This window comes from Lagopus leucura, unplaced genomic scaffold (genome assembly GCF_019238085.1).
Source record: "Lagopus leucura isolate 7727_CA_CO unplaced genomic scaffold, USGS_WTPT01 Super-Scaffold_1, whole genome shotgun sequence".
NCBI lineage: Eukaryota > Metazoa > Chordata > Aves > Galliformes > Phasianidae > Lagopus > Lagopus leucura.
This window is the reverse complement of record NW_024962250.1, coordinates 13,691,562-13,705,224: the sequence shown is the minus strand read 5'-3', so window position 1 is coordinate 13,705,224 and position 13,663 is coordinate 13,691,562. Positions and strand designations below refer to the sequence as shown.

At 39.1% G+C, this 13,663-nt stretch overlaps 1 protein-coding gene across 1 annotated transcript in view; it reads left to right on the top strand.

Annotated features, from left to right (window-relative positions):
* LOC122176462 (neuroendocrine protein 7B2) overlaps positions 1-13,663 on the top strand; it is a 39,179-nt gene that overhangs the window by 23,193 nt on the left and 2,323 nt on the right. The window contains exons 3-5 of the mRNA XM_042865009.1: positions 3,802-3,951; positions 6,899-7,011; positions 12,028-12,081. Of these exons, the coding sequence (XP_042720943.1) occupies positions 3,802-3,951; positions 6,899-7,011; positions 12,028-12,081 (317 nt within the window). The remainder of the gene's footprint in view (positions 1-3,801; positions 3,952-6,898; positions 7,012-12,027; positions 12,082-13,663) is intronic.

Genomic DNA, 13,663 nt, shown 5'->3' with positions numbered 1-13,663 from the left:
TGGGGTAAGTTTTTCTATACAGTGATGCAGGAAACTGTTCTATTCAGACTGAAAAGGAAGCATGCCCCATTATTTCTCTTGAAATGTTCTATAATCGTTTCAAATTTTTTGAAAACCCATTCTCTGGCTTTGTTAAAATGGCTCTTTCGGAGAGCAGGGCTGGCTGTTTGTATTCAGTGTGAAGGATTGCTTCTGAGAACAGATTTGATCAGTTGTTTTTTGTTTCCACTAGTAGCAGCAACCAGAATTTCAGCTTTTCCATCAGATCTGTTTCATCAGGGAAAGTATTTAATACTGGCATGAGGCTGCTTACTCCTTTCCCCTTTATTTCTTTCTCCTTCTCCTCTTTTTTCTTTTTTTTTTTTTTTCTTTTTTCCTTCCAAGAGCGCAGCGGTTGTGTTGTCCTCCCATACACATGAATAGTATTGCTGCTACAGAGATATGAGCTGAAAATGAAAGAACTTGAGATTTTCAGTCATTCCAAGTATCTCCAATGGCGATGACATTGGCAGTTGGTGAGATAATCAAAGAGGTGTCCAGAATTGCATGAATGCAGGAATGCATTGATCCATGTTTTCTTCTTCACTCTGCAACAGTTCACAGCCATTATCAGATGGTGGCTGTGTGTATGCATATCTTTTAAACGAAATTCAAAGCTGAGTTGTGACAATACAGACCTCAGTCTAAAAGACCTAACCTTCCAGATTATCCTGTAGGGAGCTAAAATAACCACATGCTTTCAGAGACATCCCAAGCACAAAAGGGAGTGCATTGCTTTTTTTTCTTTTTTTTTTTTTTTTTTTTTGCTAATACGGTATGCACAAAAAACAGTTCATATGAGAAGTAAGCAGAGATGGGAAAAACATAGGTCTCTCCAGTCTGCTCTTTCTCATTACAGGAGTGTTCTCTGCATGATTCCTCTGGGTTTCTCTAGTCTGGTTTCAAACAGTTCATCAGTGGTGTCTCTCATGCTGCACTTGGACAGGGAATTACAAAAAGTTCCTCAATATTTAGTCTTCTTGTTTTTTTCCTTCAGTCTCTACCTCGAGGTTTGGTCCCAGTTCAAGAGAGCCATCTCATGCTATTTTTTACATGGCAGTGTATATGTTTGTATTACAATGTTTTGACTTGTTAGCTGCTGCGTGTTTAATTCTGATATGTTTCTTCAGATCGGTAACATCACAATACCCAAATTAATGCAGCTTGTGCATTACCGTACATTATACTCCCATTTGGTATATTCATAGCATTTCATTTTTATTATTGCAGTCTTGACTTAGTGTGCTATTTATCACAGTTAATGAGGAATGAACTTCACTAACGCTATTAAATCATTCAAGTGTGCTAAATTATGGCACCAAAGCAGGTGCTATTGTCTCCAGTTCTTTCGGAAAGAAAGGAAAAACCCTTAAATGATCCTGAACATTTATACCTAAAGGAAACAATCCTTTATATTAATATAAAAAGATTGTTTTGCACTCAGTCAAAGGGATTCTTGGCAGTCAGTTTAAACTTGCATGTATATATAGCACACTGGAGCCTGCTAAGTACCTCTGTTTTCTTTATGGATGGAGCTTTGGTGCCAAGAGGTCTGCACCACATGCAAGGGTAGATATGCTTGCATCTGATGGATTGTCCTGTAGCGAATCACATTGTATATAGGATGTTCAAACACGTATTGATTATGTGGTTCTCTCGTTTACAGCAGAATCATAATCTGATGCTTTTAAGTACAGATATGCAATCAATCTTCATGTGAAGGAGCTCAGTACAAAAGAAAAATTTTATGCTATACACTACATGTTTGAGTGACATTAGATTACATGTATGTTATACGATTTTTAATGCATAACCATAGCATGACTGTGGATCTATACAGTTCTTACAAGCATCATCTTTGTGTTGATTATAAACTGTAAATGTATGATAAAGTCATAACAATTTTCTGGCTTTAGTGTCAGGTCTTATGGTCGGCTATAAGGGAGAACCTCATATAACACAGTTGCAAACAATTTTAACAGGGCTACATCTATGTTTGTGTAAAACTTACTTTCAACATCGCATTGCAAAATAAGAAACTTGTATTTAAAGGGGAAAAAATAGGCAAATAAAATTGAAAGACGTATGCTTATACACTAACTAGTACTATAATGCCAACTTCCAATTGGTCATTTGCAATCTCCAAATAACTTGACAGAACTAGTACTTCTCAGTGTAGAAATGGATGTGAAATTTCTTAAGACTGCCTAAAGTTAGCTGTTTCTGAAAGGCAGAGTTTTAGCTTACAACGCTTATCTGCATACAGGATGCCATTTATGCAGGTAGCATTTATTGTGACTCAGAGCAGGAATGCTTGAGTTCTTCTGGAGGAGATGCATTTTGAGAAGCTTTGTTCCTACCTTTTGGATCTATGAAAGTTATATAAGTTGAAAATAAGGTTTTATAGTGATCAGACAGTGATCATGCTACTTACCCTATTTTATCTGTGCTTACTTTTTAATTCACGTTTTCCCATTGTACGAATTCCTTTTCTTCTCATTCACTGTTACTGGAGTCTATCAGGGGGCTGTGTGTTGCTACTTTTCCGTATCTGGAGTTGTACAATGTGTTGCTCTGCCATTACACAGCTGTCTCAGTGCTCAATAGCCACATTAGCTGTTGCAGCGTGTGTGGCATCTGTTTTATGGCAGAGCAAAAGCTCATACTTGAAACTAAGTTTTCATTTGTCTAAAATTCAAAAGAATGCTCTACAATAGCATTTAGAAAACTCCTCAAGCAGCTGGGCTTCACTTAGATACTTAGATACATTTGACCAGTAATGTGTGCACACAGAACAACAACCTTGAGCACATGAGTAATTGTAGAAAAGAATAAAGAAAGATTGGCCTGAGCTTGCTTCCCAGACCTCTCTGTGGAAGCCACAGTGGAGGAGTGCAGGCTGAGGTGCATGGGGAGGAGGAGAGCCACTCTGCCTTCTCTGTTCCCACTAGCTGTGAGACACTGGTTGCATTGTGTTTGCCCAGGAGCAGGCAGCATCTCTCCTTGCCCTGCCCTGCGGGGTTAATGTGACCTGCTGCACTGCCACAGCATGGCACGTTGCTGCAGTGACCTTGTCATGGTGCCCGAGTCCCATAGGGCAAATATAAACGCATAACTCATCTGTTAAAAAAAAGTGCCAAAGGCACCAAAATGACCACAGTGTAGGTGTGTGTACACAGGAATTCTATTAACAGTTTGGGCACTTTACCTCTTTTCACCAGGAAATTTGTACTCAATAGGTGCTTCAATGTTAAAATATTTCTTTATGAGTGTATGCAACAAAATTTGGTACAGTATCCTAGATCCCCTCCCATGACTGAGTTTACTAAGGTATTTCTAGGCTGTATGCATGGGACCATTTCTTTTTACAGTGTCATTAACTTGGTACAATGCTGTCTTACTGTATCTTCTTCATTTACTACTTGCCGCACTGAACCATAACATCATCAGTGAGTGAGGATGATTGTGAAGTAAACATTTTAATTTCTGTTATTGTCTCATATTCCTTTTTCTTTGCATTTACTTACCTACAACTTGCATAGTTTAAAAATTGAGAAAATGAGGTTTATAATAAGTGGCTGACTTTGTTTCCTAGATTCAATTCTCATTACCGAAGTCATCTGATTTAAATCATGGCCAATGTTTCAAAAACAGAGTCTTGAAACTTAAACTAGGATCTGTCTCCATTTAATTTTTTTTTTTTTTTTAACTTGGTCTTATGCCTTTCATCTTGTAAAACAACTGTGTACAAATCTTTGCTAGGCGGAGCACATGAGGGTCTCCAGCACCTGGGTCCTTACGGCAATATCCCAAACATCGTGGCTGAACTGACAGGAGATAATATACCAAAGGATTTCAGTGAAGATCAAGGCTATCCTGACCCTCCAAACCCCTGTCCTATTGGGAAAACAGGTAATTCTGCCATGACCTTCACACTTCTGTACGGGCTGTGCTGCTGGGCTTTCTGTGATATACTAAGCAGCACAATGCTTATCGCCAGTGGGTTTTTCCTTTCATTCTGTATGCCAGGAACAGACCTGTAGAGCAATCAGGTGTTCAAGATGAGATTTTTTTAAATATGTGCACTTCCTGTACTGATATATGACTGCTAGAAAAGATGTGGGAAAAGAAAGCAACCTGACCTTGGAGAAAAGATGGCAAGATTTATAACAACATCTTGTTCCTGAGAGAGTTCATTTTTAGGCTGGATCCTGAAAAAGTTATCGTTCTGTACAGATGAGGTTTACCCTTATTTTAGAGGCTTTCATTGTGCCAAGAGGAATGAAAATGTCTGCCCTGATCTCCAACCAGACCATGAGTCAATATTTAAGATACCTTGGCTCCCATCCACATGGCTTTATAGCTCACTGAGGGTGCATCTGCGCCAAGAATTGGAGCACTGTGTGGCCGTACCCCAACTCATTACCAGTCAGCGAGCAGTGCAGAGTAGCTGGGGAAGGTGATCATGGTGCAGCACCTGGGACACCCGTGGGTCCTTGCCACACCTCGAGGCTGGATGCATCCACAGTGGATAGTGCTCAAGGACCTGGAAACAGCACTCTGTGTGCATGATATAGACATACCCTAAGGAAACTGATCTTTTTCCTGTTATTTGAGCCAAGGAATGATTTCCAGTACTGAAAGTAGTAGTAAAACGCCCATTGGCTGGAATTGGGAATGGGAATGAGCACTTCTTTTTTTGTCTCTCATTTTTTATTTGTGAGCTAAGAGATCTTTTCAAAATCTTTTCTGTTTAGTCTTCATTTAAGTTCCTTGGATAATGCAGAACAGTTGGCTGTAGTTTTATTAAAACTGTTCTAACTAGCTTAGAATTGATTTAAAAAAAAAAAAGTCATGGGAAGTTTTGCAAACAGTGTTTTTACATTTCATTCAAAAATACTAAAAAATCGAATAGTTTTCCCCACTTACTTCTATTACAGCCCATTTGGTAATATGACTATGTCTTTTCTGAAAAAACATATCATCTTCCATTTGTTCAATGTAGCTGTTGTCTGACAGGTTGCAAATGATGGTTTTTAGGTTTCCTCACACACAGTAACATGCTTCTTAGATAAAGAAGAACATTTTTTGCTTGCCCTTCCAACTTGTATTAGTGACCAGGTAAAAATAATAATAATAATAATAAAAGCATGGTTTCCAGAGAAATTACTTGAAAATCCCTTCAATTTTTCTTTCTTAAGTGAAATAAAGATTGCTATTCAGAGCAATACAGTCAGACCTGAGCACAGGAGGAATTCCTCGAGAAGTGCGGTCTGTGCAGATAAACTCTGCCATAGGTATGCTGTGGGTGAAGATAGCATCTGCTAGGATTAGAGTAAAATGTTTTTCGGAGCCTTAAATGGAAATTCAAGTGGTGACTGTTAAAACTGTATTATGCATACAAATTACCGGAGGCCTTCCTCAATCAGGTCTGTGGATTTGCTTAATGGAAAACAATTTTTCCAGTCACTGTCTACACATGCACATTCCACAGCAGGAATACATAAGCCTCAAGCACTTGAGCTTGAAGACTTTTTGATTAGCAGTCACAGAGGGCAGACACATGTCCAGCTTCTCTTTGGGTAGAAGACACAAAGGCACAGACACCACACCGTGAGGAGATAATCCATGTTTCTGTTGTCACTTTCTTGTCTGTTGGGTTGGTTAACCCTTCTGAGACTGATACAGATACAGTTTTTAAGAAACTATTAAACTACAGTGGTTTCAGGGTTAGTTAACCTTCATGGTTACTTTTGCCCTGTTTCTTACTAGTGATTTTTTTTTTTTTTTTTTTTTTTTTTTTTTCCTTCCTAACAAGAAAAGAGAGAAAGGAGAATCCACTGGATTTAGAATAAACCTTAGAGGATTACATTAATTCATTTTTAAGTCTAGTCTTGTCTGTTTCCCGTATCCAAGGGAAAAACAGTCCCTCTGCAAGTTTTTTACTAGATGATCACACGGGGACAGAAGAGATGGTCCCCTCTGGAATGTCTGTGCCTGCAGATGCAGCAGTTTGGCTGCCCCACAAAATGCTCTAAGTGCTGGGATCTGGTTGGCCATGGCTGGGAGCTGCTGGGGCTGCAAGCACTTGATGCTGGCAGTGGGAATGGAGCCCCACAAGCAGGCTCTGCACAGAGGGCTGGTCTGGTCCTGAAAAGTTGCTTAAATAGTAAATAGTCCATAAGAAGAGTTCTTAAGAGGATATTATTCTTGATGTGATACTGTCTGCAAAATCATTCATTGTGATAAAGGAGATTTCTGCACTCACTACGTTTGCTACTGATCTGCAGAAATGGCCAGGGCGTACAACTTCTGCTACATCATGTTTTTAAAGGTAACTTAAGACATGTAAACAATTCTCAGCCATTTTCAACAAAGTAGCAAGCCAGAAATGTAGCTCTACCAAGAGCTACTTAGTGCAGGAAACTGCCTTTTCTTACTCATTTCACCATGAAATTCTAAAATATTGCCTAAACAATTTCTACCACCTCCTGTGGGCATTAAAAAATGAAAATAGGATTCCATCCAAATCAGCAGAACATGCAGTTCTATGTAAAATTAATCTCAATCACTGATTTAAAAGAGAAACGAAAAGGGGAGAGAACTTGGAAAATAAGATTGTTTAGTTTTAGAGTTTCATTAAGTTGTATTCTTTAAAAAAGGTTTACGTACATCCTGACAAACTCTGTTCAAAAGAAACAGAGAAACAAACAACAAAAATAAGTACTTTCCAGTTGTCCAGTTGCTTAGATTTTTATTTTTAACTGCAAAACCACGTTTAAGAAGTTTGCTGCTAAAAGTGGCACAGTATTTCAAAACCACTAAACACAACACTGTGCTTTCTAATGTGCTTTTGCAGTGGATGATGGGTGCCTAGAGAACACCCCAGACACCGCGGAGTTCAGCAGGGAGTACCAGCTGCACCAGCACCTCTTCGATCCAGAGCACAACTATCCCAGCACCGGCAAGTGGGTGAGTACTTGTCTCTTGGTGGGTCTGCCGCATGTGGCCCTGGGCTTTGCTGCATGGGATGTCAGGATTCACAGGGAGCATAATGGGCTCATTGATGGTAGATCTGTCACCCTGAAGGGAGCTTCTCAGAAAGATGAACTGGCCTTTAAAAATACAGAAATAGAGGCTAGGAAGAAGGATTGATGAAAAGCCCATGGAAGGAGAAAATAGAAATCATTCTCTCATTATGTCCCAAAGCATGACAACTATGTATGTGCGTGGCAAATGCAGCAAACCACATTTCGAACTGCATTGCGCTGTAACCAAACTCAGTGCAGATTTTTAGCACGAGGTTTCAAAACATAGCAGGGCCCCTGTGAGAGCCTGATATACACTGGGCTGGAGCAGCCCTGGTATAGCAGTGGGTGCCCAGGTCTGCTTCATACCCCAACACCGTCCCAGCTGCGACTTCCCCTTCCGCTTCTGTTGGATTATGTGGAGCATCAGTGGCCTTTCCCAGAGCTATGTTACTGGATTTCATTGAAAACCTATTTTATGCATTATGTGCTACACTGAGGGCAAAACTCTTGCTCTACACATACAATACTTTAATAACTCCAGCTAGACTATTTCTGCAGGCTAGAGGCTCCAAAGAGAGCTCTGCCGCTTAATCTTAGATTACATCAGTTGAATGTCCAATCCCAAATCCATCTTCAGGCGCCAGGAAAACAATAACAGTGATCATAATTTATGCTTCTAGAGCAAATAACGAAATCTCATTATGCATTATTACAGCACTTTTCTTAAGATTGCCCTAAGCCAGTGCTTTCTAAGCATGTATCGATAAATATACAAGTTTGGCAGCCTCTTCTTCTGCTGTAATTGTGAGACAGTGATTCATCATTCACAATCGAACCAGTGTAAGATTTATAGCCTTAATTACTTATGTGAGTGCTAAATTTCTGGAGAGAATCATGCCAAAAATCCAAATTTTGGAAACCCTCATTGCGTTCTAAGTAATTACTATCAAAGGTTTTCATTTTAAAAACACCAGATGGTGAACTTTATTATTTATGCCAGATAATGCTGTTAGTTTTCTTACTATTCAAAAGTAATTTACTTTCATAATGCCATTTTGAAGACTATAAAAACACTTCTGCAGATCTTTGGCCTGCAGCATGATTTCAGAATCAGTGTACGTACTGCTGCATTGTCATCAGCAACCTATATGCTTAACAAATGATAGGTAATCACTAGTTTGATCACAAGAACATTGGCCTTTTTTTTTCATTTCTCCATCCATCACTATTAATTTAGGGAAAAAACTACTCACACATGGATTTAAAAAAGAGCGTTAGGTCCCAAGCAGTAATCATATCTAGCTGTAGTGGAGCCAAGCCCAGATCTTTTTGATTAGAGATGAAACAGCTGGTAATGTACATGAGTAAATGTTCTGATGAAATCCAGGAGTATTGCCCCAGCTGCCTCCTCCTTGGATATCACTGCATGTTAGAAAGATTAGGAAATACAGTGATAGTGATTTTATGGCTGTTTTGGTTATTCTTCCCTCTCTGGAATAATAATTGCAGAAAAGCACTATAAAAATCAGCTATTATAAAGGTTTCATTTGGTCACCAACTCTGGTGTTTGCAAAGCTGGCGGACCAGTGCAATACTCAGTGTAATGTATTCCACAATGGTAAATAAGTTTAGAAGTTGTTTTGTGTAGCCAAGTGTGATTCCATTCAGATGCCAACCATCATGTGTAAAAATTTGCTAACACATATGAAGTTATGAATACATAAATCATGATAAATGTACACTGAGTAGGGAGAGGAAAGATACAGGAAGAATCCTTCTGTCTGGTGGAACTTTCTTTGTACCAATGTGTTCACCTCTGGGAGTCTGGGAACAGGCTCTGTTGATAGGGGAAGACACACAGCTTACACTCTTCCCTCCTTTCCCCTCACATAGAGAAGACCCTTCTTTATCCTTCATGTGCAGACATAGTGGAAACAGTAAGATGGGTCTCGACTCCACTGTGCAACAACGATTTCTGAGATTTCAGGCTAAAGAACTTTTTTTCCCATCAGTTCAGACATTTTTGTGCAGGAGGCAGGTATTGTCCATTAGGGTCTGCCTTTTTTGTATTTTGCAGCTTGACTCATTGAATGGTCTGAAGATGTGTTCTTGGCACCCAGAAAGGTTTTCATGAAGATACTTGTATTGTAAATACACTTATTGTAAATAACTTATGTACAAATGAGGTTTAGAATGATTGAACCCCCAAGTGCCAACCAGTACCACATGTAGGGGTTAAAAAGAGGAAGGAAGTTCAGCTGTATTTTCTGACACCAGTATCAGTACAAATAGGAAATTAAAAGCAACGGTATTTTTCAACAACACTTCTTTCTACTGAAGCAGTGGATGAAATTTCAGTCTCAGGATAGAAACAACGCCAGTTGTGCTTATCAGCTGCAGAGGAGGGAACTGGGCCAACACAAAGAGAGGCAAATAGGAAGCAGGGATAAAAACAGGCAACAAATTGAACTCCTTGTTAAAAGAAGCTGCCATCTCTGGCTTCCTAATTTTACTGAAATCCTGAAAGTAGTCGCTCGCAGATTTCATTTTATTCCAGCTTCAGTTGTAATGAGCAATGTTAAGTGCATCTTGCTTTGCTAACTGACATTTTAAAATATCTGGCTGGCAGTGGTGATTATTTAGGGGACTGCAGTGAGCCAGTGCCTCCCCCTTCAATTTCAGACAGTAGATACCCATTGTTGAATTCAATGGAGTATGATTGGCGATATAAGTTGTCATGCTTGATATTCCTGATGGGCTGCACACTGGCTGATATGGGAACAAAAAACTGCTCCTGAAATCATGCATCCTTGTAAATGCAACTTCCCTTTTCACTTTTTGCTTAATAACTGTGCAAGCCCAGATTTCAGAGTTGCTGATTGTTACTGACCTAAGCAAGTTTCCCTGACCTTAGAAGGATCAAAGAGTTGATCCTTCTGGCACTGATTGCAAGCATTTTAACTCCTGAGTTCTCTTCCTTAAATTCCCACTTCCAAGTACCTGGTAGATGAACAGGAAGCTCCAGGAGTGAGAACAAAGCATTGGTTCCTTGTGCCATGGCTGTTCCTGCAGCTCTGAAGCCCTAAAACAGGACAAGAGATCTCCTCCACACTCCTGAAGCCACATTTCCTTGCTGGCCATGCAGCTTGTTTCCAGCCGAGCTTTGTCTCCAGCTCCAGGAGATCTGTGCCTTCACTCCCTCTGGGCCCCAGGTGAAAGATGTAAATGGGGAGCCCTTCACAGTCAAATTGAAGCTGTTATGCAGTGGGATGTGTTTCTAGAATTGTGACATGCCATCCATTCACACTTGTTGACTGTGCTCCATAAGCCCATTCTCTTTGCACTACACGTAATGCTGAAAAGTAGGAGAAACTATCTTAGCACATTCCCAGGCAGGCAAGGCCAATACCATCATCTTGAGCAGGAACACTTCAATTGTAAGGAATTTTCTGGAGTGACAGGAACATTAAATTAGGTAGTTTATTTATTTCAGCAGCAATATTTTTCCTCTCATTAAAAGTATAAATTCAAATAGTTTATGAAGAGGGGATTCAATGGTGCTTGGGTTTCTACAGAAAATAATTTACACGTCTGTGTTGGGTTTTTTTGTTGGTTTTTTGTTTTTTGTTGTTGTTGCTGTTTTTTTAAATGTTAAATTTATGTTTTCCCTAAGTAAGTTTGGACACATGACTAGCCAAGAATGTCTCCCTTGGCCAACTTAATCTCTGTTCCTTTTTGGCACAGTTCGGATAAAATAACTTAGGTTGGGCAAGAGATAGGCCTCCCGAATTTTGGGCTTAATGAACACAAGAAGTACAAAACAGACAATTTTGGCAGATTTCATTGTAACACTTGAAAATGTTTGTTTTTTCTCGTATCAAGCTTGTGCAGAGGGTAGAAGTGTTTGGTGAATTTGTCTCGTGCTAGAATTACACTTTCTATTTATATAATCAACATTAGGTCAGTTGTTTATAACAGAATTAATGGTCTTGTTTATACAGTGTTCAGCTTTTATACATGTAACTCTTCTCTCCTTCCATTTTCAGGTTAGGGTATTGTTTTGTTTTTCTGCATGATACACAATTGAAGCAAAATGTGTTGAGCATGTGTGTGTTATTCCGGACTTTATTAGAATTCACTACTTGTATGAAATATAACAATATGTGGATGCGCTCTTATAAACCATGGTCAGAGGGGTTTTGTGCGTGTTTTTTTTTCTCATCATCATAACTTTCCTTTCTGCCAAGATGTTTTTGGCAGTTTTTAAAAGGTTTGCCATTAAAAATGTTATGGACCAAATGGTTTTTTTAAACTTTATTGAGGGCACTACTTAAACAAAGGAAGAGTTGGCGCAGAACTCATTTCAGCAGAACTTTGTTCTGGAAAGTGTTGATATCTGGAAAAGAATAAGCAAAGACAACAAAACAGTAGGAATGACACTGAAAGCAATTTTAAAAATGAATTAGAAAACCCCTTGTAAAAGGGAAGTATTTTTGCTTCTGTGCTTGTCACCTCAAGTGTACAGGAAAATGTACCAGAGACAGCATTCCCTCTCCCTATCCCCCTCCTCTTACTTATCTTTTTTATTCTTTTTTTTTCTTTTTTTAAAAATATATATGTATTTATACTGCATAATACATGATGTGGAACTTCCAATCTATGTCATTATTTGAGCACGTACTTGTGATCCTTATTTGCTAAGGACAAACAAAGATACAGTGCAGCACAGTAGCAAACTGCAGCTTTGCAATTGTTGATGAGCTTGACTGCTCCTGAAGGACTGCAAGTGTTTATTTCAGTTTTCCTGCTAACATTTTGGATATGTTTATCTTTCCCGTAAAACTACGCACCCATCTAAACTTGCTTCTGAAAAGTTCACATGCCAGTATTTAATAGCAAGAGCAGTATCTTAGAAGAATGAAATGAATTTGATGGCTACATTTTTTTTCTCTTCCAGAGCAAGAACTTACTCTTCGAGAAGATTAACGGTGGTCCAAAAAGAAGAAAGAGGGTAACTATCGGAATAATTTATAGCTCCTTTATCTTCTAAAGTGCTAATAAGGATAAAATCATGCTGTTGAAATGAAGTTAGTCTAATGTGTCTGCATTACACCTCAGGTAGTTGTAAAGTCAGGAAGTTTCTGTGATAAACTGCTGCAGCTCCATGGAGTGCAAGATGTAATTTTCTACATAACATGTTGTGTTCAGAAGCCACGCTTCAATGCAAAGCATTTGTTCACAAACTTTGTATTATTTGTGGAGATTCTGATTGCATAAGCCCACTTGAAATTCTTTAAGTTTCTTTAAAACCAAATAAAATGTTTCCTATTAAAAATATTGGCAAAATTAATCACCTCTTCTCATTCATTTCAATATTCTTTTGGTGTGAATAGCAGCAGATTTTGCTCTTAAGCCAATGTCATTCCATTGACTTGCACACCATGATGCAGCTCAGCGTTAAACTTCCAGCTCCATGTCCCACTTGCTGTTTAGAGCAGGAGGAGGGCATTCCTCACCTTGCCAGCCCCAGCACAAGGGAGGACGAGGTGAATGTTTTGGAGAATTTTTGCACTGTTCACACCACTGCATTCTCTCTTTCTTTTTTCAGCAGTGTTAGTCTGTCCTTTATCAAGCAATCCCTTCCACACTCACAGATCACTTCACAGATTCTTTAGTTTTGCTGATGGTGTATTTTTCACAAGAAGAAAACTTGACTTTACATTAGGAAGCCTAACTCTCTGTCAAAAAGTAGCTTTGTAAAATATGACAGCACAGTTTATACTGCAAATTAAGTCACATTGAGTTGAAATGTTCGAAGTGCAAGGGAAGGTGATTTATTGATTGATTTATTTGTTCAGTTTGCTTCACTCTCAAAAGTAAACTTTTTGCCAGAAAGGGATGGGCTGAATTCTCACTGGTAATAGACGTGATTTGATCATAAGTTAGTGATCTGCCTTACCTCACTGTCTGCCTCCCACTTATGCTTAATTAATTTTCAAGTTTGTTAATAGAAAAAGTGCGGGCACCTTATTTTAAGTCTTAAGTAGAATTTACTCTTGAAACAGGAATATTTACTGCTCATTAAAACAGCATAATAAATGCAACACAGGCACAAGAAAAATGCACATTTTTTGTTTGCATGCTGACTGGTGTAATCAGACAGATACCAAAGGAATAATGGCTGAAGACACATGATAGCCCTGCAGCCAGGGACAGCCCAGCATTTAGGAGATGAACCTTCTAGCTTTGCAGCAAATTTATTTTCTTAGCCCAGTGTATCATTTAGATGTAAATTTATTATAATTGCAAAAATTTCTCAATTATTTGGAGAGCAATACTGTAATGGTTACTTACGCTGCAATAAACAATTTGGAATTTTCACTGCATCAACAGATGGGCAGCATAGGGGTGAGAACAGCAGAGTACTGGGCTTGATTGTAAAGAGCCCACCTGCCCCTCCTCCTACCCCCTGCGCTCCTGTTGGTGCCCTCTGCTCAGCAGAGCTTGCTGAGGATATCTGCTGCAACGGACTGCTCTTTGGGATCAGAACAGTCCCATTTTTAGACTAAAGCATGTCACATTTGGAGTTGGGC